Source organism: Perca flavescens, chromosome 14, assembly GCF_004354835.1.
Source record: "Perca flavescens isolate YP-PL-M2 chromosome 14, PFLA_1.0, whole genome shotgun sequence".
NCBI lineage: Eukaryota > Metazoa > Chordata > Actinopteri > Perciformes > Percidae > Perca > Perca flavescens.
In genome coordinates, this window is record NC_041344.1 from 14,646,396 (window position 1) to 14,671,529 (window position 25,134).

Genomic DNA, 25,134 nt, shown 5'->3' on the forward strand with positions numbered 1-25,134 from the left:
TTATAGACTCTAATTTTAGAGTAAAAAGAGCCAGATGATGAAATCGATGTCCACACAGGAGCAACCGGAGTAGAGGGGTTATCCACCCTGGTAAGTCCCGCAGTTCAAATATAGCTCTGCAGACGTGTCAGTGTGCGGCTGGTCCTGATAGCCTCTCCCTTCTGTGTATATATATATGTACACCCATGCATCTCAAGGGACGGTTCACACATGATGTTGTATTATTAAAAGGACCAGTGTCTATCGCCTGCCACTTTCACCTGCAGGCGTCAATCAAGCAGGGCTGTGCGTCGTTTTCCTGACACGACACTTCTATCTGATTGGTCCAGCCGTAATTCAGGGGCGGGAGAGCCTTCTCGTTTGCTGAAACCCTATTGGACGAACCGCGCCTTGGTCGACGTGACGCAGCTTGGAATTCCCAAAGTTCCCAAGTTCACGGGAAGAGAAGAACGTTGTTCATACTAAAAAACAAAACGTTTTGAAGGGAAATACAGCGAGCGACTGAGGTGTAAACAAATTGGGTAAATAAAACGTCTTATTTGTGTTAAATTTGGTAGAATCGAGCAGGTGTAGGTGCTGGCGAACAGCTGGGCCTGAGTGACAACGCGGAAGAGTGGGAGTGGGAATATTCAGCCTACCATCCATGCTACCATCCTTTGTTTACCATTATGAGTGAACCCCGAATTTAGTTGCTACAACAGTTAATAGCCCCTTAATATTTGCTTCTTATATGTGCTGAACAGAAGCTTACCGCACATAGTGTTGTCGACATGTGAGTATCAACCGTTGTTTGTCTGGATCAAAGAGCTGCTCGTGTCTGCGGTTTGACCATTTTTGGTAATTTAACTGGCACACAGATTGACTGGATGCATGGATCTGAATGAAAAGTTGGCTGGGAAAAGCAGCGGTGATGAAAACAATCAGGAGATTCCTGTTTCTTCTGACTGAACCCTTTAAAAAAAAAACTGCGCAGCAGTATGGATGCCAACACACCGTTACATAACTTGTATTAACGACACTCTGGTCTTTATCTCATGTCTGTGATAAATTAGGTCTCAAACGGTAACGTTATTGCATACGTGTCCTCTTGAACTACTATTTACAAAATCACCATCAAAATATTGCCGAAAATGAGACATCGTTTTTCATTCTGTTTATTTCATGTTCGAACTGCGCATACGGTTGTTGGCAAGTAGCCTACTTATATCAATACTATGTAACCATGTTAGAGTCAGATTATCACATCTAGATAATCCAGTTAACTCCGACAAGGCATGTTGTGTGTGCATCAGGCATGATCAACGAATATACGTTGTTTCTGTCGTCGTCTGCAGAAAATCTTAAAGCTGAGTCTGCACCGTGCGGTGCAGAAATTGAGCCTGAAGAGGGCGATGTCTGACAACAGCAACAGCACAGGCAGCAGCAGTGGCTCCTCAACTAACAGCTGGACCCTCCTCTCCCCCGAGGTATGACCATAGACAGTATAAAACTGGGTATGACAAAGACACAGCTCAGGGAAACTGAAAATTGAAGCTCTGTGTGTGCCTGGATATAATTTGGATGATAGTTATTATCCTTGCTCATGAATACAAGTTAATTTTAAATATGGCATGTTTGTACCTGCACCCCGCTTCCCATAGTTATACAATTGTGGGAAACATATTGCAACTCTATGTGCAAGTATTTGTACATAGCTGTCTGTGTTAAGACAGCTGCGTTCAGTACAAAAAAATGTATAATGTAATAAGCAGAAGATCCTCCTTAGATACCAATATACACAAAATTGCCAGTTAATTAGGCACACCCAACTAAAACTAATGTAATACAACAGCCCTGCAATAAATTGTGCCTTTATGAAGGTTATAGTGAAGGTTGCAGGAATGTGTAGAATGTAGAGCTGTTGCAATGTATTGCATTATACTGAGAGGTAATATTTAGCTTAACCCATTTATATCAATGAGAGTAGACTTAATATGACAGTTGAATATGTATCACAATATATGTTTAGGAATAGAGTCTGTGTCTATGTCAACATGTATGTAATGTAAATGTAAGTCTAACTGTAATTTGTAGCTGCTATTATCAAGTATGTCAGAAATCATTATGGGAGATAGTCGACTCAGCATCTACTTTATTGTTAAAAGTTCCCATGATTTAATTACAGTGACAGTTGATAAACAAGAAATAGTGATATGTTTGCCAGCCCAGGCTTGTGTGCATGCATGCATGCATGCCTGTAATTTTTGTTGAAATGTCAAGGGCAGTGTTACCAACGAGAGCACCATAGGTGTTAATGTAAATACTTGCAGGAAGCTTGATCTCCCTGGATCTTCTGACTCCACAGGAAGCTGCTGTTGAGAATGTTGGGCCAGTAGATGACGGCACTGAGAGCCTGGGTGACGTCCCGAGTCTCTCTGAGGATGTGACAGGTATTGACATGTCAAGATCTGTGGCTGGTGGTTTGGGTTGTGGCATAAATCAACAATTAAGGCCAAAAAGATTGCTTTTAAACCTATTCTTTAGTTTCATATTTTAGTTTTGACATTGTGCAAATGTTGTTTCAGGAGCTGCTGCAAGTGACATTCCAGTAGAAACTGTCCTGTCTGAAGAAGGCCATCAGGTTGGTGAACGATGCAGTAATCCAGTCAAGGCATACATTACACAATTAAAAAATGTCAAAATCTCCCTACAGCATATTTACATTGTTATGTACAGCTTTTGGTAATGTGCACTGTGTCTAATTTCTTGTTAGATGTTGTGTTTTCTCTTTTAGTACTCCGTATGTATGTACTTACTTATGGCCCACACATAGATAATGTTAACGATATTTACTTTCAGCATAGGTAGAGTTGAGTTTGACAGAACACTTTACAGATCTATAACATCGACTTCATACACCCGCCTTTGTTGCCAGTACCTCAGAATCAAGAAGCACCTTCTACAAATAGCATTTTGCATCCATGTTTAAGAACCAGACAGGGTGAAATGTGTCATACAAGTTGTAAAGATACACTGAAAGTAGCCTCAGTAGATTGTGATGTGTTTTCAGTAAGGTGACTGTAAAACTATGCAAATGCCCAATATAATTTGAGAAGTTGAGACCTGTTGTCTTGAAAACATCACTCTGGGCAGCATAGAAAGTCATTAAATAAAAGAGAAGTACTGTAGACCATACAGACAAATCGGAAAATGGATGCATTAAAAGAACAAAATCATAGAAACAATATCACAAAATAAAACATTGATTGCAGTAAAGGTCACAAAAAAGATGATATCACAGAAAACGTTTTTCTACCCTTATTTCTAGGTGTGTCAAGAGACCTCTCCAGAGTCCAGTGAGGGACCCATCCCATCTAGTCCAACCCAGATTAGTCCTCTCCCACCCAACCTTCTTGATTCTCCAGACCTCGACCTGGAGAGTCAGCCTCCAGTCATCCATGACATTGTAACCAGCTCCCCCAGTGACAACGAGCACCTGGGAGCCACACCCTTTGTCACCAACATTGATCTGGGGGCTCCACTCGATATTCCTGATGCCGATCTCCTGCCATCGGAGCCCGAGGAGTCCTGCTCCACTTATCTCCTGACTGAGATCCCTGTCTTTACAGAACAAGTGCTTGACACGCCTGCTGATATCGGGATGGTTCTTGCCAGCCCTGCTGGGGAGAGTCCTGTCTTTACTGCTGAACCTGAGGTCAGCATCCCCACAGAGACGCTTACAGCCACTGATCCTCCCCCTCATGTTGAAGCTGATATCAGCTTTGTTCCAGAGAGTACGGAGTCGCCAAGCCAAGTCCCAGAGAGCCTGGTGACAGAAAGCCCCATCTATGATAGTCCTGCACCAGAGACTGTTGGTTTAGTAGAGGCAGAGGGAGAGGCAGCTGTGAAAAAGGAGGAGATGGAGCCATCTGAGACAATGACCCAGGATGGGAGAGAAGAAGAAGGAGAAGAAGCAGAAGCAGAAGAAGGTATGCTGGGTTTATGGCTCTTTGTAGTTGGCGCTTATCAATAGAAGCAGAACACGAGAGTCTTCTTGCAGAAGAATTGTTTAACATGTTTCTTATCTGTGTCACGCTAGCATCTGGAAAGTGATTTATCAGTATGACAGGGAGGCGTACACCCCGCTGAGAAAATGAAGAAACCCCCATACATGAAATTACGGTTGTTGTAATTTAGTGAGAAAACGCCTCCATTTCCGCAGAAACACTGACTTTTTTTGTCCGCTTTTTATCACATACTGTTTACACTATGTTGGGTTTTGTGTGTGCTTAGATTTTGGTATTTTGTGTGAGGCAGCCTGCCAGTAGATAATTATGATTTGGATACTGATCATGATACTTTTGGTAGCCAGATATGTCAAGATGAATTGTTGAAGTTACTCTCTGGGTCACATTTGAATACATGTGGTTTAACTTAAGGCTAGGTGTTTTCTCAAGAATTTATTGTGTAATGTGACAGCCTTCTGCTCTGTATCCACTGCGTTTTCATGTTCAGGATGTCTTTTTTTTATTTATTTATTTTTTACTCATGTTATGTTTCTCCCTCCCATAGAACCATCCAGCAGTTTTGATTTGGGCGACACAAGCAGCTTTGATGATGGACTGAGGAGGAGGAATGTCCCCTCCTTTGAGGAGCCAAGACCAAGAACATCAGATGAGGAAGATGAGGATGAGGAAGTGGAGTTCAAGCTTGCTGAGAAGAAAGAGGAAAAGCCATGGTTCTCGTTGAACAAATGCATTGTGGGTTCTTTGATCCTGCTCTTTCTAGGTTCCCTCTTCCTCTCAGGTGAGTTCCTCCAACACAACGAAGCCTGCTAACTTGCTTCTGCTTTTTATAGTTCGATACAGTAGGAGGGACTACTTTTGCTCACAGTTTGTTTATAATATTTATAACCTAACAAATATGCTTATGTTAGAAATATCTTATTATTTGTGCACCTGTTTACACCTATTACATCAGAGGTTTGCTAATTTTATGGTTTATAATATATATTGTCAAAAATTACATTATTACACATTGGCTTTTTTTTACAATGCCAGTATTTACGAATGACACATTCGTCAGCAGTAGATGGATGTCTGTTTTTAGATCTTGTCGACTAAGCTGTGCTATGTCAACAGGTTTCTTCTCTGACCTGAATAATGGTAGGTTCAGTACTACAGTTTAGACAGCAGTGTAAGCTTCTGCGCTAGCTGGCTAACGCTCAATAGCTTGTCCAAGCACTTATCTGGCTTGACACTTCATGCTGTGGCAGCAGAAAATGGCAAATAACACGCATTCTGAATTGTGAAATTACACTCTTTATCCCTGTTTGGAAGGACTCACTGGATGCTTAAGATGAGGGTAAATGTAACTATTGCTGGCAGTTTGCTTGATTAGGTCAAAATATATAAAACTGGATTAAAAGAAAATTCTGCCTAAATAAATAGTTTCTGTGCACAGGTAGTGCCTGAGCTCATAGAATGCTCTTCACAACAAACACATCTTATGCAGTGGTAAGACAGCTTGGCAGCTGTGTGTCAATAAAAGTGCCTGTTGTAAGACTTGTGTGAAAAATGTGTTGTTTTCTTAACTGACAGGTGACTTTGACGCTTCTGAACTGAGTGATGTAGAACAAAGCCAGGTCTGTTCCTTCCATCTTTCACGTCAGTTAACTCAATCTCAGTGTTATGTCCAGTATGTGTCTTTACTGTAGTATTTTAAAGGAATCTTGAGTCTTGAAACTTAAAAAAAAGACATGCTAAAGACAGGATTATATAAAAAATGTTTTTTATTCATTTGCCAATTATTTTAAATCCAGGACTGGCTTAGCAGTGATCCACAGGATATGAAAGAGCTATTGGATAAACTCACACAGGAAAACCAGCAAATCGTTCAGCTAGAGGCTCAACTACAGGTCAGTATACCAGTTATATTGATGCTAATGATGTTTTTTTACCCTTGCACATTGTTTTAATGCACTGCAATATATAGGCTGCATGTTTTCAACAAACATTTTTGATTATTGTCCAAGTTCAGCAGAACCTGGCTTTGACTATGCTACGTGTCTGCATTGTGAACGTTGCTGTTTTACTTTATTTCTTAGTCACAGCAAGAAGAACTCGACTCAGCACTGAAAGCATTAGCAGCAAGCGGTGATGAAAAGGGACAAGCAGATCTGGAAAAAGACAACAGAAATTTGAAGGAGGAGCTGTCATCTCTGCCTGAGCTGAAGAAAGAGCTGGAGAGTCTGAGGTCCAGGGTGACCGAACTCAGCCAGCTCACAGGTACGATGTGGCAAACATGAAGTGAATTAGAATGCTGAATGAAATCTGTGCTGTTGCATTTTTGATTTTAGTTCATTGAAACTACTGTATATTGCACATACTATGATATAAAAATGGATTTCACAGAATGCTAATCTTTTGGCCTTTCTGATATAATTAACTACCAAACACATTAGAACTTTGATGTCTTGAATCCCTCACAGATGATCAGGAAATGCCTCCGGCTACCTCAAGCTCAGCCCCTCAGCCTGGTGACAAAGATGGTCACAGTAACCAGAAAGCGGCGGGCCCTGAGAGGAGGAAGGACACAAATGAGGGAGGATGGCTGAAGGAAGAACTCCAGAGGCAGAAAGTTCTTCTGGAGGAGAGCAAGAAGAGACTGCAAGGGATGAAAAAAGATGGAGGCGACAGGAAACGAGTGAGGGATAGTTTGGAGGAGATCCAGAGGAAGCTTTCTGAACAAGTTGAGAGGTGGGGTAAGAAGAAGCCACAGGAGTCCAAGTGGAAAGAGAACAAGGGCAAAAGCAATGAGCGCGACCACAGGAAGAAAGACGAAAAGAAAGAGTGGAAGCATAGCAAGGAGGGAGGACGGAGAGACAAAGAAGAGAAGAAGGAGAAGGGTTGGAAATCTCAGAAGCAAAACTCTCACAAAGAGGCATGGAGGAAACACCAGAACGAGTGGGAGAGGAAGAAGGACGAGCGCAGAATGGACAGAGAAGAGAGGAGGAAGGAGAAACCGTGGCACAGCCGGCCTGATAAGAACTCCCACAACCATCACCAGCACCAGCCTCACCACCAACAGCCCCGCCAGCCTCATCAGCACAAGCACAACGACTTCTGGAGAGACCAGGAGCAGAAGCTTCGACGCAATGTCCGCCCCCAGCTGGGCTGCAGCTCTGTGGAGGACTGCGCCAGCAAGGAGGGGCTCTATCCAGTGGAGCTGCCCGAGTTTGAGGAACTGCTGGAGGGCTACCTGAGCAAGCTCGAAGGATCTTCATCTGAGAGCAAAGACAAGATCCGGAAGCTGACTGCAGAGTTCTTTGAGGATGGCGGGTTTATCCACGACAGGGTTCTTTTCAGTGACTTTGCCGAGGACGTGGCGGACATTCTGGAGGACATGGTGGACGTTTTGGAGGACGGTGGGAAGAAGGACGACGACTCCCTGGAGGAGGAGATGGAGGAGTTTGAACGGGAAGCCCTGTGGAAGTTTGCCGCCACAGCTTAAATAGACAAAGAGGAAAAAGGAAACGCTAAGAAACAGCTCAAGAGGTGCTATAAAGGACATTTCTTGCCTACATTCTCCTCTTCAGAGCTGTAATTGTAGTAGCTTCTGGTACAGAGTGGTTGTACCTCTCATAAATGTGTCCCTCTGAGTCTTTAATTATAAGCTAGAGTTGTTTGTGTCATTTTGGACTTAGTTGTTGTTACCTACCTCTGTCAGGTCATGCCTCCTAATGCAAAGTCTTTCAGTAATGTGTTGTGTGGGTTTTCCTCTGCTGTATAGTGTTTTCTCAATACATAGTGCATGTTGCGCTCATCATGTATATTCAAACTAATAATATCCAGATCACACAAAAAAACTGGGTAGATGGTATTTGCTAAAATAATTCTGTTCAGCACCATTGCAGTGGTTAAATATATTCTTTCAATTCATATGGTATTATATAAGTTGTCAGTTACAGAAATACATGTTAAATTGAAAGTTGAATACTTCTCTGTCATTTGACTGTGTGAAAACAACCCAACGCGGCTCTGAGCAGGTTTAACACAAGTGCTGAGAAATTATTGCAGATACCATTTGCCTCAGGTCGGCTGTTGCTGTCCAATCCCAGAGGAAGAGATCCCAGTTCTTTTAGTGATAAGAATCCGATCAGGTCAGACCAGTTTTTGGGCAAACACACACAGAATGCTGTTTGAGAGCCCTGAGCGTTTGGTTTCTAGATCTGACAGACCTTTGATCCTGCAACTTCCAACTGACAGTTGACAGCAGATGTGCTGATCAACCAGGAACCGGTTTGTGAAACGTCAGAGCTGCTATAAAAAAAAACAACAATAGGACAGACGTTTATATTTTGTCATCATAAAAGTCATGACTGCTAAACCACTTTAGAACTTTCACATTTACAGCAAAGATTTTTTTCTCTGTTATGTTTTTTTAGACCATTAGTTCTCTTTAATATTTTTGTAACGTAGCCATGGGGACCTCCAACACATGATCAACATTTACTGGGTATCCCAGAGCAAAAATTATAGAGTTAATGTACGGTAATTTATTGTTCCTGGTTGTTAACTGACATGCACAGAAGAAGTGATTTAGTAAAAGTTATTTAGTTGAAGAAAATGGTAAAATGAGGAGGCTGCTGCATTTTTTTCTTCTTCAAATTTTAAATTGAATGAGCCAGGCAAAGGTTAAATAAGACACAAAGCAAAGTCCATTAAGTATTGCAGAACTGCTTCCCACTGTTGGCTAGTTCTTTGATTTTTTTAGTTTTTAGTTTTTTTTTTTTTTTTAGTTTTTGTTTTAGTGTTTGATTCTAGTCATATTTGATCATGAAGTTTTCCCTCTTTAGGAGGATGTGTAAAGACCACAGATTGAGATTGTTGGTTTTCATTTTTCAGTGTTTTATGTTTATTTATTCTGTCAGTACACTGCAAATCTTGTCCTTCTTTTTAATGAGACTTTGTCCCAGGCCAAACCATAGACTGTGTATAAAGAGGGCCATACAGTACACATTGAATGTGGATATGGGGACGTTTTCAGTTACTTTGGTATTTCAGATATTAAGTTTGCCAGCTACTGCTTATGTGCCTTTATTATTATGAATATCCTACATTGGACAAAAGTTCTTGGATTTAATTTGCTTCTTCAAAAAAAAGAAGAAAACAAGTTTACACTGCTTTCAATTGTACTGCTGTTTATAGGGCAGAGAATGAATGTCATAGGGTTTACACATGAAGTGTTGAACTGATTTTTGTTAAATGTTCTCTGCTGTTGCACAGAGGAACTTTTTATTTTGAAAGTTTTTTGACCAAAGGGATCGGAAGAAAGCTTAATTTCAACACACAAATCATTTAATCAAACACGTTTATGAAAGTTGAATCAATTTTTGTCTTTGTGGGACAACAGTGGGGCTCTGTGCTTACTGCTTATGTAGGTACTGGCTCAGATGTGCATGTAATTGATCCATGGGCAAATGTATTGAAACATTTGGATCATTTTTAATTTCATCATCAGTTATGTCCTCTTTTAGGAAGTCAGTGTTATGTTCAATAAAGTTTTCATCATTAAATGTAAAGTTTGTCTTTATTGAAACAGTTCAGTTGATTCATTTATTATAAGGAAGCAGTTAAAAAAAGAAATCACAGAATATATCTCCTGCTTCAGAATGGGTTGTATTAATATTTTCATAGTGGGAAATTTACAATGAAACCCAGAAATGCTGTCTGACTCGCTCTCTAACAGGAAGTAGAAGTGTTGGCATGACAGGCATCTATTATCACAGCTATGATGTCAAACTAAAATATTTACATCTAGATTAAATACTCTGAGCAGAAGCTTACACATGCACAGGCACGAAGTCTCTTTCAGCCCGGAGATGATACATAAACCAACCAGTGTGGCCGAGTCACTGACCTGATCTGCTGATGAACGAGAATGTAAGCAATGATTGAGAACATTCAGTCACTATGAAACTGCAGAGAGAGCTTGGCATTTTTTTAATTCTACAAACAAGTCACCACACAAACATTTATGTTTAGTTCTGTGCCTTTTCTCTACAATTTTGTTTCCAAGATGAGACCTGGTTCCAAATAAAATGTAACTGATGCATATTAAAATACACATGGATGAACTAACAACATGTCTAACAGACAATCTTGAGAAGGTCAAAATACTCAAAAACTTTGTCAGTTATCTTTCATATCATTATCCTCCATCGTCCTTTAAATGCTGTAAAATAAAAGTTACCATTTCTTTCTTTTCCACACACATTTACTCCTGAAAGACTTACACATGAGGCAGTGTGTGTTGCCCTGAATTGCATATTATTTGAGTCATGTTTTATATAAACTAATTATTGCTGAGACATGCATGATTCAGTCGCTTGATTAGAATGGCCTGACAGAGATCCTTGCTCCGCAAACAGACTGGTAATGTTTTTTTTTGCTATCATCCGTACAAATTTGTCCTTTGTAGGACAGAGTGAATGTTATTCTGTGTTGTGCATGTGTGTTTATGTAGCTGTGTATGTGTGCAGTTTTAGTGGAAAACAGGCAGAGATAGGTCAGCCTGCTTGATGGGGGAGAAGGGGGCAGGTTAAGTGTTTTCCGCTGATGTGTGCATCAGTAAACGCAGATGAAGCGTATATATTCAGAGAGGTGATGGTCAGAGTGGAGGCACAAGGTTCTTGGTACCAGCATAACACGCAACGCACAGCATCTCAACACAAAGGGTGAGAAAACAGCCACTGTTTTTCAGTACAATTTTGTCTTATATCTTGTGTGAAAGATTTTTGTTGACCCTTTTGTTTCTCTTTTCATTTTACTCCCCAGGTCTCAGCACAAAGCATCATGGAAGCTGCCATCTGCACCCTTGTTACGCAGTTCAAGACATACGCTGGGAAAGATGGATCCTCCAGCACCCTGAGCAAAGACGAATTCCAGAACCTGGTGACCTCTGAGCTGCCCAACTATGTCAAGGTAAACCTCAGAAGTTCTGAGCCACTTTGCCTGCTTGTTTCTATCTGGATTTGTATCCTGAGCACTTACAGATAGATATCAAAGAAACTGTAGTTCTTGACACAATATGTCTGAAGCCTCTTGAGACGTCACTGCACTGTTAATCAGACATAACACTGTGGGTGAGTTGCTTTATAACTCCACTGTTATCCTCATCCTTAGTTCTACAGATTACTTTCTCTAAGTTTAACACAATGTCACATCATCATGTCCTTGGGTAGCCCATATGAAAGAATCTACATCATCATCTTGTAAAATGTACAATTTATTCACCCATTATATAAAAACACAATGTATGTGTATATTTCATTCCAGTCTTGTATAAAGTACTTGAAAGCTTGAATAGAAGTACAAGTATCTTACCAGAAAATGACTTTGGTAGACGTTAAAGTCACCTTTTAGAGCATTACTTGAGTAAAAGTCTTAAAGTATCTGATATTTACTGTACTTAAGTATCAAAATTAATGTTATGATATAGTACTTAACTATTAGAAGTAAAAGTTTAAAAAAAAAACTTTTGAATATGAACTTTATTGTGGCTTCCTTAAAGCATAATATTCAGGGTTTTCACACCTTAAAAATCGAATTCAAAGTCTGACATTAATGAAGAGGAAAACAGAATTTCAATTTTTTGTTCATTCCAACATGCGAAAACATTTCTTGCAAGTAACGAGTAACGAAGACACTTAGGGGAAATGTATCGGAGTTATATTGTACATGTTATTTAGGAAATGTAGTGGAGTAAAAGTGAAAGTTTCCAGAAATATAAATAACGAAGTAAAGTGCAGATACGTGAAAATTCTCCTAAGTACAGTAACAAAATATTTGTACTTTGTTACATTACAACATTGTTTCATACATTATTGTGATTGTATACTTTTTATATTCCAGTTTAGTGCCTTGTTTTTATGCTGTGTGTCGGTGTATGACATGTCATTATGTGCGCGTTGTGACGAAGGACAACCTATATCTTTTCTAATTACTTAATGTGTATCAAATGTTTACAAAAATTAAATTAGCATTATAGGATGTCCAGCAACGGGAAATAACTTAGTTTGTCTTGGGAAAAAAATATTTAATTACATTGGTATAAAACAAAGGAAAGTAAGCAAATACCATATTTAATACCAAATATTCAGTAGTTTTACTTGACAAATCACTTAAATGATTAACTGATTATTTAAATGTTTCACAAATTAATAAGTGTAATGTTGCACCTCTATGAAAATAATCAGGTATGACAAATAGCACAGACACTGTGCAAAATATATACATTTTACATCGAATATAAATTTGTGTTTTATAGTGACTAAAGATTATAGTTATCAGTGATGGGGTTTGAGTTCCATTTCCTACTGTTGTCCAGCAATATACATAACATGATCAAACACAAACACGGATTGAATATGTTTTTTAAAGGAAAGTTTGTGTAGCTGTTAATGAATTTGTACTTGAGTTATATTTTTTACTACGCTCAGCCAATAGGTGGCAGGACAGTCTCACAGAGTAGTTAATGTTGCAGCTCAGGGTGGTCTTGCAATGATCAGGGTCTCCTCTCTCTGATCACCCACAGAATGCCAGCGATCCCGTGGTCATTGAGCAGCTCATGGGTTCACTGGATGAAAACAACGACGGGGAGCTGACTTTCTACGAGTTCTGGCAGCTGATTGGAAAACTGGCGAGCAAACAGGGAGGCTTCACTCAGTAAATCCCGACGCTGTCTTGTCAATTGTGGCTTTGAGCAGATTGTGCAACACCAATGAGCTCAATTCAAGCTGTCCAACAGTAAATTTAAAGCCCTGCAAGTTCTTTTATCACTCCACCAATGCCACATGTGTAACTCTGTAGTTAACCATTTGTTGAATGCAACTTTGAATTAAAGGCTTCATTGTCTTAAACCCTCGGCCGCCAACACTCTTGTCATTCATTCACCACATTATATGATGTCCATGTACCCACATTTGAGCAGGAGTGTATTACAGCCTTGATTTAGGGGCCTGTAATCCTATATGCGTTACTGCTGCCACAAATACACCATCCAGACCATATCTTGTTCCATAGAGCTTCATAATGCCTGTACAAAGCTGCCTGTCCAAGCATTAAGCGTAAAGCGTAACCTCTTCACTGTCTGACACTGAGGCCTTAGTGGAATCTGTAATGGAGATATGTGGACGAAATACGTTCCATTATGTTTGGGACATTTCAAGCTTTGTAGTTTAATTGCATTGTCCTTGTTTAGCTGTTAGTTATTGGTGTTATACTGTCATGTTGTGTTTAGTCTGATGTCTAGACAGAGTTATGTGTGCTGGCTTGCTCCCCAGCGGTTTTATAGCCTATAGGCCTGTTTTAATCCTGCAAGAGAGAGGCGATGCTGCTAACTGATGTTAAAAAAGCAGATCTTTCAACAGATAAGAAAATGTGAACTTTGTATCCAAATTACACATGCCAAGGTGCCAGTGTGGAAGGGGTGGTGACGGGCAAATGAGTCAGCAGCAATAAAGTGAGAGATTAAAAGAGCAGTGGCACTGGTATGTGTAGGCTGTGTGTATATTGTCTGGGTAGGGAAGTCTCCTAAATGGGCAGTCAACAGCTTTCCAAGATAATCTGGGTGTAGAGGCTTGTATCTCATGTATCCATTGAAAGAAGCACAAGTAGTGAAATTTAATATGTGGAGGGAATTTAAAAATAATAAATGAAGGCCCTTTCAACTTGGCAAAACTGCTTCTTGCACCACTCATGCCACCCACACTGGCTTTTTCATTGAAGATTCCTTTGGTCTCAAATTTCCCAGTTTTAGCTGTCATTTGTAGTTCAAAACTATGATTTTGTTCATGTTTGTTACTTTTGTACTTTTTGCAAAACATTTTTAATGTGTGTCCCTGGAGAAAGATGTGTAAAAATAAAGGAGAACAAATATACATCCTCCCTAGAAAGGTTTGTAAGACTATGGATAATAGCTAGGCTATACTTTAAGTTTCAACGTTTTTTTTCCATTTCCGCATTTAATAATGAATCACTAATATAGAATAATATAGAAAGCGACCAAGCCTTGTTCAGATGAAGTAATCCCACCCGCCCTGTCTCCTCGTCCCTGCAGATGAAGCCGCTCCAAGCCACAAGTCTGGCTAGTTGGCGTGAAACTGTGCAAATCACACATAACGCGAAACAGCTGGCTTAAGAGCCAAAGATAATTCCAATAAAAAACAAGTATACTTTCACTCCCTTTTACTGAGAGTTAGAGCCGCTCTCTTCCACATCCCCACTTCTCCCTCTGACTATTCCAGGTACACGCCCTTTGACTTGTCAGGGGGAAAAGTTTTAAGGGAAAAAAAAAAAACCTAAATCACGGAAGAGATTCTGCTGTCCTACTAGTTTGGCAAGTTATCTAGGCTAAACGCAGCGGAGAAAGGCGGAGAAGAGGGCAGAAACTCTAATTTGCGCAAATTTGTACACTTCTCTTGTCCTGCAGAAGGTATACGGTGAGTTGAATGCGTCTTTCTGGGCTCTTTTAAGTTTCTCCTGCGTATAAATCTTGTATTTGTTCATCGTTTTTGCCACGTTTCGATAGACTCTTACAAGAGCCGTCCCATGAAACTGACTGCAGGATGGTTTCAATGACTCCAGCTCTCAGAAGTATTTTAGGCTCATGTTGCACTTATATAACAGCACAGTAAATTATAATAATTGGTGGCTATTCTGCTATTTACGTTTACTTACGTTTGATTGCCATATGCTCTCTCTCTCTCTCTCTTTCTCTCAGAAAGATATTTGATCAGTTGTCAAGTTGCCGATCAATTGCGAACAGCCTATACAAAATGAAAGTGACAGGGTATTGAACCTATAGGCCCACAGTGTACCTATTGGGCACCCGGGTTGCGCGTAATATCGCAATTTTGCGTAAAATCAATATATTACGCACAATATAGGCTACTTTTTATAAAGAGGCCCACGAAAGTGACAGCGTGGCTTGCTGGGTGGATTTGTGTGGAGCTGTGTCGTTTATGAAAACTTCTTTCAACACTTTTAGTCAATATTTAAAATATCTGGTGTTGATGATGAGTCCTGGCAAATGTTGACGTTGCGCAACGTCCAGCGTTCAATTGTCTGTATTTTCAAACCTAACTGAGGAATTGGATGAAAGACAGCCGCTGTACGTCTGCTTAACGCAATTTACAGCCACAACCTAACTTGTTCCTCTGTTAATATTTTATGCCACATAGCGGTAGTATTGTCATTACTGTGCGCACATACCGTATCGAATTCCCCCATTTGGAAACGCAACACTCATTCTCCTTTGGGCTCTGGAGGGAAACGGGAAACCTCTGGTTGTAGGCCTGTATATTTAATTATTTGCGCAGTTTTTTTTTTTTTACCTTTTAAGACCAAGAAAGGGATTATTTTGTCTTTTGACAAGACAAAATGAAGCTCTGACGGTGGACGGGTGATGCAGTTAATTTGTCATAATTAGGGCACGTGTTGGGACTCTGTCCAAGCGGGCAATACCACCTTAAGAGAGTTCACTAGGTAAATAATGAATGTGAGAAAGGATAGAAATAGCAATCCACGAATAGAAGAAATGCATTTGATGGGTATTTTTTAGACAGGATGCACATAGAGCCATTAAGGCCCTTGTGTACTCAGGCTGTGGAGGGTGTGTCACTGGTGCAGGAAGAAGTCCCCTAAAGTTCCTGCATAACACGGGCTGTGTCTCTAATATCACAAAAACTGACAAAAGACATTATATATGGAGATGGAAGTTTAAAAAAAAGAAAAGAAAAGATGTGGTAAACAAACCTTTTGAACTCATGCTCATAACATTATCACTATTGCTCAATGACAGCTGTATGGACAATCAGATAAGATTTACTACATGCAAACTTGTGTTTGTATTGTGCTCATGTGGTAGATTTGGTCAGAGCAAAACAAACATGTAGAGATCAGTACGTCAATGAGTAAAATCTAAAAGGGGTCGAGTGAAATGTTAGCTTTTAATGGCCCTATGCTACAGTGTCAGAGCTCCCTGTCTCTAATGGTATAATGTGACTAACAGGCACATGCCCTAATTGGCCACATATGCTTGTAGTGACCAGCTGTGGAGAAAATGCTTGGCTGGAGGGTGGTTGAGTGTGACATGCACTTCAATAATTGAGATACTATTTTTTTTGTCTACAAACGACCGCTCAGCTGACACGAGCAAGGCGGCATCCTGTGGAGACAAGGAGTCTGCAGTGTGTTTTCTAAACTGTTGTTTGCTCTGCAACATTTGAATACTGAAGCTGACAGATGAGTACTGTCACCTTGAACATATCCTCTCACTGCTTTGGGGCACACCAGCTTGTAGTTGGCCTGTAAATTCCTGTCTAAATGATCTCCACAGACAGCAATGAATGGAATTCCTGCAAAGCGGAGACACTTATACTGGCATGTTTTACATTTTGAACAATGTCTGTTAGATTACCTACACATCTGTAGACAATTATGATTGTGTCTCTATATCTAAAGTGATGCAAAGTCTAGGTGGACTTTTTAATATTTATGCAGGAATTCACTGCTGGTGTGTAACAAAAGCCTTGAAATCCTTATCAAGCCTTGTTGTCAAATGCGTTTGCATGTATTTGTGCGAAGGCTCGAAAAGAAGAAAGGGCAGAAAAAGTGAAAACAAGGATGAGACAGTGGTAGGCAAAGGAACAGAGAGTGCAGCTGGTGAGAGAGATTGAAAGACAGAAAGAAGGAAAGAAAGAGAGTAGAGCAGACAGGGCCTAGGTAATCCCTTATGTAATCTGAAGCCGATCCCTCGGTAGCTTCAGTAGATCAGATGACCTATCAAAGATCAGAACTTCCATTGTGCATCAGAGCTTGTCTCTCAATCAGACTCCCTCTCACCCTCTCCACTTATCTCACGTCACTGTCCCTCCCTTATTGCTGCTCGAGACTCAACACCTGAAACAAAAAGCTTCGCAAGGACACGAGGAGATCCTCTGTTTCATTTTCCACTGTATGGGCCTATCACTTGAATGTGTTTTGAATCAGACCATCCTGGATTTTCCTCCCTTACTCTATCTATCTATCTATCTATCTATCTATCTATCTATCTATCTATCTATCTATCTATCTAACATCTAGCTTGACCTCTTCCTTTTCACAGAGAGAGAGGAGTCATGGAGTCTGCTATTCAGACAGTGGTGAAGGTCTTCCTGAAGTCGTCCAAGGGAAAGGAGAATCTAGGAAAGAGTCAATTCCAGAGCCTTGTCAAGAGCCAGCTCTCCAACATCCTTTCGGTCAGGAAATCTTCATTGAAACTGAAATATTACCAACACTTGCATTATGTAACCACCTCACAGAAAAGAACATGCTAGTCTTGCATTAGAACTGGCTAGTTTGAACTTGTTCAGATTTTTAACATTAGTATTGTGACCAAATGGTGGTGTAATATACAGTAGGTGAATTGGGAAAAGTGATCTGATATGATAGAATGACATTCATCAGCATTGTAATGCAGATAGAGCCACTGATAGAGGGTAATTTGTTAATTGTGTATGGTGATTTCGCCAGTGTAAGTCCAGGTAGAATTACTAATCATCATGCTTGATTGTCTAATGGTTGTGTGTGCCTACTATCCAGGACACAGAGAGCAAGGAGGCGGTCAACAACATGGGCCAGGGACTGGATGCCAATCAGGACGGCAAGGTTGGTTTTGAGGAGTACTTGAAGCTGGTTGGCTACCTGGCGGTCTCGCTCAGCGAACAACGCAATCTCGCCAAAGAGGAGCCTGCCCAAAATGCTGTGTCCGGACAAGTGGCATTAAGTTCCCCCGGCAAAGAAGAGGAGAAACCAGCGGCAAACGCAGAGGCAAATGAAGAAGCAAAGCCTGAAGCGAATAAAGAGGCAAAGGTAGAAGCAGTTGCTGAAGTAAAGGTAGAAGAAAAGGCAGAGGGAAATGTCAAATTAACGATAAAGTCCGAGGTAGCAAAGCAGGAGGAGAAGCCAGCAGCAGTGGTGGCAGCAGCAGCATTAGAGAAGGCCGCACTGGAAGTGGTCGTAAAAGAAGAGGAGAAGAAGGAGGAAACAGAAAAGGTGGAGGAAGCTATAGGGAACCTGGCTGCAGCTGTGGAGGCAGAAGTGAAGATAGAGGAGGCCACCTCATAGGGGACAATCCATTCCTTCACAAAACAAATCCCACTACATGCTTAAATTCAACACGACACAAAACAAAACATTAATGCCAAAATAAGCAAATAAACCACTAAAGATTTTTTGCCAAAATACACACTACACTAAAATACAAGATATCGGTAAAAGTTCAAACACTACAAACCCAGCTCTGAAGAAACCCTATTCCTCATATATGATAAATATTACATGACAGTAGAATCATTGCTTTGTACTACTAGTTACCACTATGTTCATATGTACAGCATGTGCATCCCACTATATAGCACATTTACCTCATTATGATAATATACTATGATAGCATGCAGACGTACACTATCATATGCATGCCATTTCCCTGTGAAAGGTTTACTGCAAAATATGATTTACCTGCAGCAGCAGCACACTGACACACATGGCCAAAGTTTCACTGCAGCCAAGATGTTAAGTTTAAATAACGTCCTCTCCCCACATTTATTTTTATCTGGGTCTTTTCTTCAACTCCTCTACACTACTTACTGTCCATTAGTCCATCAGCAGTATATAGATTTCACAGTATATATTTCTTGCTTAGCACTAATGGCTTAAAGGAATATTTTGACATTTTGGGTAATTATTAACTTTCTTGCAAGAATTGGATCAAATCTCTCTCTTGATCTCTTGAGTGGTGTCAATCTTCTCAGTTAATTCTCAGTAAAAAAGTGAATACTTTCCCAGAATCAATAACTATTCCTATAATGGTTGCATGAAAATCTGTGAATAACACTATATAATTTTTTAATCCTAACCCAACTCACAATGCTATGTAGCTGACTTGGCATGACAATAAACAAATTGTTTTGCTGAAGATTTGCATTACTTCACCCCATTTTATTGTGTACTCAATGCCCCATCACACCCTTATCTCTCTCTCTCTCTCTCTCTCTCTCTCTCTCTCTTTCTAATCTACTTCATGGGCTCTCTGTCTCTTTCTTTAATTTTTGTAATTCCCAGAGAGGTTCACTTCACTTCTCTTCACTTATAGTCAGCCATGGGTTAGGAAATGGAAGATCATAAGGTTCAAGAACAATACACTTACAGTCAAAAGGGAGACCCAAATATTCCCATGGGAGTGGGCTGGTGACTAGGGGAGTCGGCCAGAGAAGGTATTAATGCAATCTAATCCCCCTGGATTAGAACAGTTAGAGAAGAACAAGGTAACAAATACCAAGAGGTAAATAAGCCCATAACAGGTGTCACTTTAACAGGTGTCACTTGGTGGCAGTTTTTTATCTCAAGTACTTTACGATGCAATCAGTGCATTTCTATTTGTTGTGTCTTTACATGGCATTTCAATGGTTATTGATCCATAAATGTGCTAGATGGTACATTATTTGGAGGGACCCCTGGCAGCACTGAATGGAGTGACAGAAATGTAGCTCTTGTTCAGGTTTGTTTGTCGGTCACACCCTCATAGAGTTTAAAGACCTTGTTTGACCTGCAACTGGATTCTTGAGTCACAGGCATTGGGACACCTCTGGCTTAGGCATTTGATGGGTAACACACCCTGGGACACAAACAATTGCATGAAAGTAATCCCAGGCTCCAGTAATCCTGCCCATCACACGATGTGCTACTCTCAGAGGGATTGTTAAAGGTGCTATTTTAAGCAAAAGATAAAGAATGCTGAGCCATCAATATGAATCTATGTGGTGTGATCTTTTACACAAGACTAATACATAAGATGCTGCATGCAGAAACTAATTTCCTATTATTTACATTGTATTGCAATTATTGTGGCCAATTATTTGAGTTTGACAAGGCCTCTTTATATTTAACTTTTTTAACCTAACTCTTGTTTGGACCACTATTGACATCACTTGAAAACATACTTCTTTGTCACATTATATGCAATTTGTTAATTACAATTTAATGATTTGTAAATCGTCTCATCATCAATAATGCAGCGATGAGAAAAAGGCTTGTGTTGCAGGCCCGCTATGTTATATGTCCACCTGGCCAGCCACGTAGTGCTTAAGGCACACACATTGGGCACACTACCAAATGTGCACCTTATGCACTGAAAAAGCACCTGGCATTTCAAACTGCTCAGCAGCAAAATGGCCAAGACAAATAAACCTGAGTCATGTGGTCACCCTGCCTCACTGCGACACTCCCATTGTAAATACTCTCTCATTTACACTCACTCTGCTCAGCCATTATATTCGTAGTACGCTGTTTCCTGCATGCTCTATTACTAACAAACCTATTGGACATGTTGGGCTATTTAGGCTATATTATTATTTCTTTTATTACAACCTATATTATTTTTATATCAAAACATTTTCTTATCATGGTACTTCCTGTGAATGATGGAAACATCATTGCACCATCTACAGCCAGCTTTCTGTTCAACATGTACTGTAACTTGTGTTTATATATACAGTACATACTTGTAAACTGCATTCCTTATTTGCTATTCCTCATAAGCCTTGTTTCGTGCATCTTTGTGTTCCTTCTTTGGTCTCAGCCAATAACCATGAGCAAAATATGGTAAAATGAAACTGGATAAAACAGAATTCACTTTGCTGGCACGTTTTAAAATGACTTGCACTAGCAACAGATTCCTGGATTTAGAGTGAATTAAACATTGCAAAATTATTCTATTGCAGCTAATGCTTTCTTTTAACCTGTTTTGAACAGCAGATTGACGGACTGTTAGAGCTCATTTTTCTTACAAAGAGGTTGAACTGTCTGCTCTGGCAGTTTTTGTTACTTTCCCTTAGTGTGAACCTCACCCAACCCTAACTCCATGTAGATTAATAACATGCTGGAATGAAACAGCAGATTTGAAGGCAGGGAGTGTTTGCAGCCAGATTGTCATTGACACACAATAAGTCTCATTCATTCACAGTAGATGAAGATAAAAACCTGTGTTAGGAATCCTCCCAGCGGATATAATATGTGCACATACAAGTATATGGATGTGCTTTGGGTCAAAATGTTTGTAATTATGGGACCATTCCCAGGATATTGTGCAGGCTTTCATCATTGTGCGTTGATGTGCTCTGTTTATTTCCTGCCAAGTACTAGAAGGTGTGTTAGTGTTAAGCAGTTGGACTCATTTCAGTCCACTGTCATGTCCAGTAAACTCCACTATGCTAGTACTTCAACTTCCTATATAATGCTGTATCATTTTTGCTAATTCCATGTAACATGTGTAATGGCTAACATTGAATAAAACTGTGACGATAACATATTTTTGTGTGTGTGTGTGTGTGTGTGTGTGTGTGTGTGTGTGTGTGTGCGAGCGTGTGTGTGTGTGTGCGCAAGCATGCGTGCGTGTTTGTGTGTGTGTGATGGAGAGAAAGCACCTGCAAAGAGAGAGAGGGAGAGGGAGAATAGAGAAACAGAAGTCGAGAGTATGTAAGAGGGTGAAAGAGTTTGGGGGGTGAGGAGGAGGTAGGGGGAGGAGGGAGAGGGGCAGGTGATATTTAAGCCACTGGCAAACTCTCTCCCCATCCATCGCTGCCTTGGCTCAGTCCCCTGCACCTCTTCAAAGACAACGGAGGCCCTCCATCAGCACTCAGGTAAGACCGACAGCTTGATTTCTGCACAGTACTTTCTCCTCTGTATCTAATGACGGTTTACTTGTAAAGTAAATTAAAAGCATGTTATCAGCTGTGCAACTGCAGTAAATATCTTCATCAAAACCCTTCAGGGTACAATGACACTGGGTAGCAGAAGACTTGAAAATTGAGGGAGTCATTCTAACTTATTTTGTCTTGTAAAAGTACCGTTTGCTGTCTTTTGATGCGCAAGCTCTGAGAAGAGCATGACAGGGACTTTATACATAAAAAGTGAAGCCAATAGGGATTTCAGTCAAAGCAGTGTTAAGAAATAACAATATACTGGCATTAATGAAGAATAAAGGATGAAAAATGTATCAATAACAACTATAAGAATGGCATGGCTGTACCAAACCATGAGTACATCAATAGTGCATTTTTAAACCAATGTTTTAACTTCATACGTCACGCAACGTTGATATAGTTCCACCATTAAGTCAACGTAGTGCATATTCATTATTACCATGCTCAATGTTGTGATACTGATAGCATCTCTGTCTCCATGGTTTCCTATTGTATTGTGTCAGTCAGTGAGACAGATGACCCCTATAGATTTTCCAGTTAGCCAGCTTTGGTGTCCACTCGCCTCTTTGTCTCCGCTGCCTACAACTCTGACCTCTCCGGGACACAATGCTCTGCAGCATGATGAGAGGCAATAACTGGTGACTGACATCAGCATCTCTGTCTTCTTTTGTAATAGCTGATAGTTAATAAATCACGCACAGGGAATGATTGTGTCCCTCAGTATCACATGTGAGTATGGATTAGCCTCAAAATAAGGCCGTTAATTTTAATTTTTTATAGCTAGATCTCTAAACGTTATACTTGAGCTTGAAGGTTGAATGTGACTGAGCAAGTGTGGAAGTAAATAAGTTCCTTAATCTGTACACACAAGTGAAGGGTATATACTGGCACCTCAGGTTATTTAGTTTCTGAATGTGATTACCAGTTGTATGTTTCTCTCCTGGTTTCCATCTTGAATGATAAGGCTGTTACACAATCAACAGACCGAAAACAGGTTTAACACTGAAACCACTCTTCACCAACACCACAGTGTTAATTGTTACATGCATTACCCATTCAGCTCACAAGAACGATAACCCAAGAAGTGGACTTTTTTTTTAAAACAGCTCATATGTTCTTAAAACTATCTTTGAGGTGACATGAAGATTGCCTTTCTTTTAAATATGTATATTAAGATAGAAAGTCTGCATCATTGACAGTGACTTATCTGTGTCTGTGTGTGCAGTCTCTCCACAAGTCCAGCACAAGAAGCTCCAAGATGCCGGAAACAATGTGTGTAAGATTGTTTCGAAAAGCTTTTCCAACGCTATTCTCCATCTTTCCATCCAAACCTCTGAAATGTAAAACCCAGTAAGGTCACACACACACACACACACACACACACAGTGACCACATTAACCTAAATTAGGGTGAGTAATAGCCTCTGCATTACAGCGAGTGTTATTTGACCCATTGTATAGAAATGGGGAAACCTCCTTCCTTCTATCCATCTGTTTCTCCAACTATCACTTTGACTTAGAGGTGGCTTCACCCTTGACTGCTATGTGACCGCACATGCAGCTGGGGCTGGAGCGGGCATTTTGTGGCAGACTCTCACCTTTTTACCTGATGCCTTTGCAGAATGTCCAAGGAGCCCAGTTCCAACCTGGAGAGTGCCATGCAGATGCTCATAAAGACCTTCCACAAGTACTCTGGGAAGGAGGGCGACAAGTATACTCTGAGCAGAGGTGAACTGAAGGAGCTGCTACTAGAGGAGCTGGGGACTTATTTAGGGGTAAGAGAAGGAGTGTGTGAATGAATGAAAGTGAAGGTATGCACTCACATACTTAGACACACAAGTTAAGACAAGCTTGTGCAGTGATGCATGTGCACACACACACACACACACACACACACACACATCTTAACTCTCTCTCTCTCTCTCTCTCTCTCTCTCTCTCTCTCTCTTCTTTCTCTCTGACAGGGCTCCAAAGATAATGAAGCGGTTGAGAAGGTGATGAACGACTTGGACGCCAACAATGACGGGGAGGTGGACTTCACCGAGTTCATCATCCTGATGGGCGCTCTCACTGTCGCCTGCAACGACTTCTTCCTGGATTGCAAAACAGATGAGAAACCGAAAGATGGCGGGTCGGCATAGAAGAAAAATTGAATCAGTGCAAGAGAGATGGGGGGAGAACAGTGGGAGGGATAGGTGGAAAGTGGTACAAGAGGAAGGGGGGAATGAAGGCGGAGGAGGGGAAAGAAATGTAAGAGAAAGAGGACAGAGTTGCAGTGGACTTTTGTCTTATGCAATTTGTAAACACTACAATTACACATGAGGGGAGCGGTCACAGGACACAGGGCATTCAACAGGATTAGGGTTTTCTCTTCTGCAACTGTTTTTCATACCACAGCATATCCGGAGCTGGTTGCACTCAGGGTAGTGAGTGACTTTACATACAGAACAGGGTATATTGCAACTTCTTTCAACTCAAATATAGCAGTTTTCACAGCTTCTTGTATGTTCTGAATAAGGCACTGGAAAGTAAGGAAGTTAGAGTTTTGCAGAATGCACAACAGGATGTTTGAGCACTTCTTGCACATAAATAATTTGTGAACATATATTAAGTTACAGATTATCATATAATTGTATGTACTCAGCGTTGAACAATAGAATATGATTTATCCCCTTTCTTGTGCCTATTTTGTAATCCATTTTGGTAATAACCAATGCATTCTTCAAAATATTAAACATGGCATTTAACCAACTATTAATTGTGGTGGTTTGGTTTCACATACTTAAAAATCTAGCTGCACAAGTATTCATGTTGGGCATGAATTGCTGCACCTGGAAATCAAGTTGAGTGGCGCAAAGAGGAACAATGTGTGTGTGTGTGTGTGTGTGTGTGTGTGTGTGTGTGTGTGTGTGTGTGTGTGTGTGTGTGTGTGTTGGGGATTCCCACAGAGTAAACTGCTCCAGATCACACATCCTGCCAACAATATCCTGCAAGTCTTGTTCCACTAGATATAAGCTGACCCAGATGTTTGACTTGGATCTGCATGGAAAACCTCTTCAAAAGAGTGAGAGAGACAGAGGGAGGAGAGAGAGAGAGAGAGAGAGAGAGAGAGAGAGAGGGTGTGAGGGAAGATAAAGAGTGTTTGTGTGCATCTGTGTGTCTGCGTGTGTTTGTGAATGGAGTAAGGCCTGCATAGGCGGGAAGTGAATCCAATTTATGGAGTACATTAGTCAAGTATGTAACTTGGAAAGCAGTGGTATAATCACAGAGGAATGTTCAAGTTGCTGTGACTGTTAGCACACTTACTGTCCCTCAGTGTCTAACACACACACACACACACACACACACACA

General features: G+C 40.6%; 4 protein-coding genes across 6 annotated transcripts; all 4 read left to right on the plus strand.

Annotated features, from left to right (window-relative positions):
* Positions 1-253: 253 nt before the first annotated feature.
* On the plus strand, positions 254-9,556 carry pbxip1a (pre-B-cell leukemia homeobox interacting protein 1a). Of its 3 annotated transcripts, none has more exons than XM_028597702.1 (11): positions 254-521; positions 1,335-1,466; positions 2,345-2,429; positions 2,565-2,620; positions 3,308-3,968; positions 4,552-4,785; positions 5,121-5,144; positions 5,580-5,623; positions 5,801-5,896; positions 6,086-6,266; positions 6,470-9,556. In XM_028597702.1, the coding sequence occupies exons 2-11, from the start codon at positions 1,392-1,394 to the stop codon at positions 7,489-7,491; spliced, it is 2,478 nt and encodes an 825-aa protein (XP_028453503.1). In that variant the 5' UTR covers positions 254-521; positions 1,335-1,391; the 3' UTR covers positions 7,492-9,556. The 3 variants fall into 3 exon arrangements, with proteins under 3 accessions (XP_028453503.1, XP_028453505.1, XP_028453504.1); XM_028597703.1 differs by lacking the exon at positions 254-521 and adding an exon at positions 602-772; XM_028597704.1 differs by lacking the exon at positions 5,121-5,144.
* Positions 9,557-10,649: 1,093 nt separating this feature from the next.
* On the plus strand, positions 10,650-12,861 carry s100a11 (S100 calcium binding protein A11). The gene is made up of 3 exons (XM_028598359.1): positions 10,650-10,717; positions 10,818-10,964; positions 12,577-12,861. The coding sequence occupies exons 2-3, from the start codon at positions 10,836-10,838 to the stop codon at positions 12,709-12,711; spliced, it is 264 nt and encodes an 87-aa protein (XP_028454160.1). The 5' UTR covers positions 10,650-10,717; positions 10,818-10,835; the 3' UTR covers positions 12,712-12,861.
* Positions 12,862-14,221: 1,360 nt separating this feature from the next.
* On the plus strand, positions 14,222-21,390 carry s100u (S100 calcium binding protein U). Its single transcript, XM_028597601.1, has 3 exons — positions 14,222-14,482; positions 17,147-17,281; positions 17,625-21,390. The coding sequence occupies exons 2-3, from the start codon at positions 17,162-17,164 to the stop codon at positions 18,147-18,149; spliced, it is 645 nt and encodes a 214-aa protein (XP_028453402.1). The 5' UTR covers positions 14,222-14,482; positions 17,147-17,161; the 3' UTR covers positions 18,150-21,390.
* Positions 21,391-21,653: 263 nt separating this feature from the next.
* s100s (S100 calcium binding protein S) lies at positions 21,654-23,937 on the plus strand. The gene is made up of 4 exons (XM_028597602.1): positions 21,654-21,721; positions 23,010-23,056; positions 23,405-23,558; positions 23,748-23,937. The coding sequence occupies exons 2-4, from the start codon at positions 23,043-23,045 to the stop codon at positions 23,922-23,924; spliced, it is 345 nt and encodes a 114-aa protein (XP_028453403.1). The 5' UTR covers positions 21,654-21,721; positions 23,010-23,042; the 3' UTR covers positions 23,925-23,937.
* The last annotated feature ends 1,197 nt before the right edge of the window (positions 23,938-25,134 follow it).

Coding starts and splice junctions, on each gene's coding strand:
- pbxip1a (XM_028597702.1), top strand. CDS start 1,392: ATGTCTGACAACAGCAACAGCACAGGCAGCAGCAGTGGCTCCTCAACT. Junction 4,786..5,120: donor AGGTTCCCTCTTCCTCTCAG/GTGAGTTCCTCC, acceptor CTATGTCAACAG/GTTTCTTCTCTGACCTGAAT. Junction 5,145..5,579: donor CTTCTCTGACCTGAATAATG/GTAGGTTCAGTA, acceptor CTTAACTGACAG/GTGACTTTGACGCTTCTGAA.
- s100a11 (XM_028598359.1), top strand. CDS start 10,836: ATGGAAGCTGCCATCTGCACCCTTGTTACGCAGTTCAAGACATACGCT. Junction 10,965..12,576: donor AGCTGCCCAACTATGTCAAG/GTAAACCTCAGA, acceptor GATCACCCACAG/AATGCCAGCGATCCCGTGGT.
- s100u (XM_028597601.1), top strand. CDS start 17,162: ATGGAGTCTGCTATTCAGACAGTGGTGAAGGTCTTCCTGAAGTCGTCC. Junction 17,282..17,624: donor AGCTCTCCAACATCCTTTCG/GTCAGGAAATCT, acceptor CCTACTATCCAG/GACACAGAGAGCAAGGAGGC.
- s100s (XM_028597602.1), top strand. Junction 23,559..23,747: donor AGCTGGGGACTTATTTAGGG/GTAAGAGAAGGA, acceptor TCTCTCTGACAG/GGCTCCAAAGATAATGAAGC.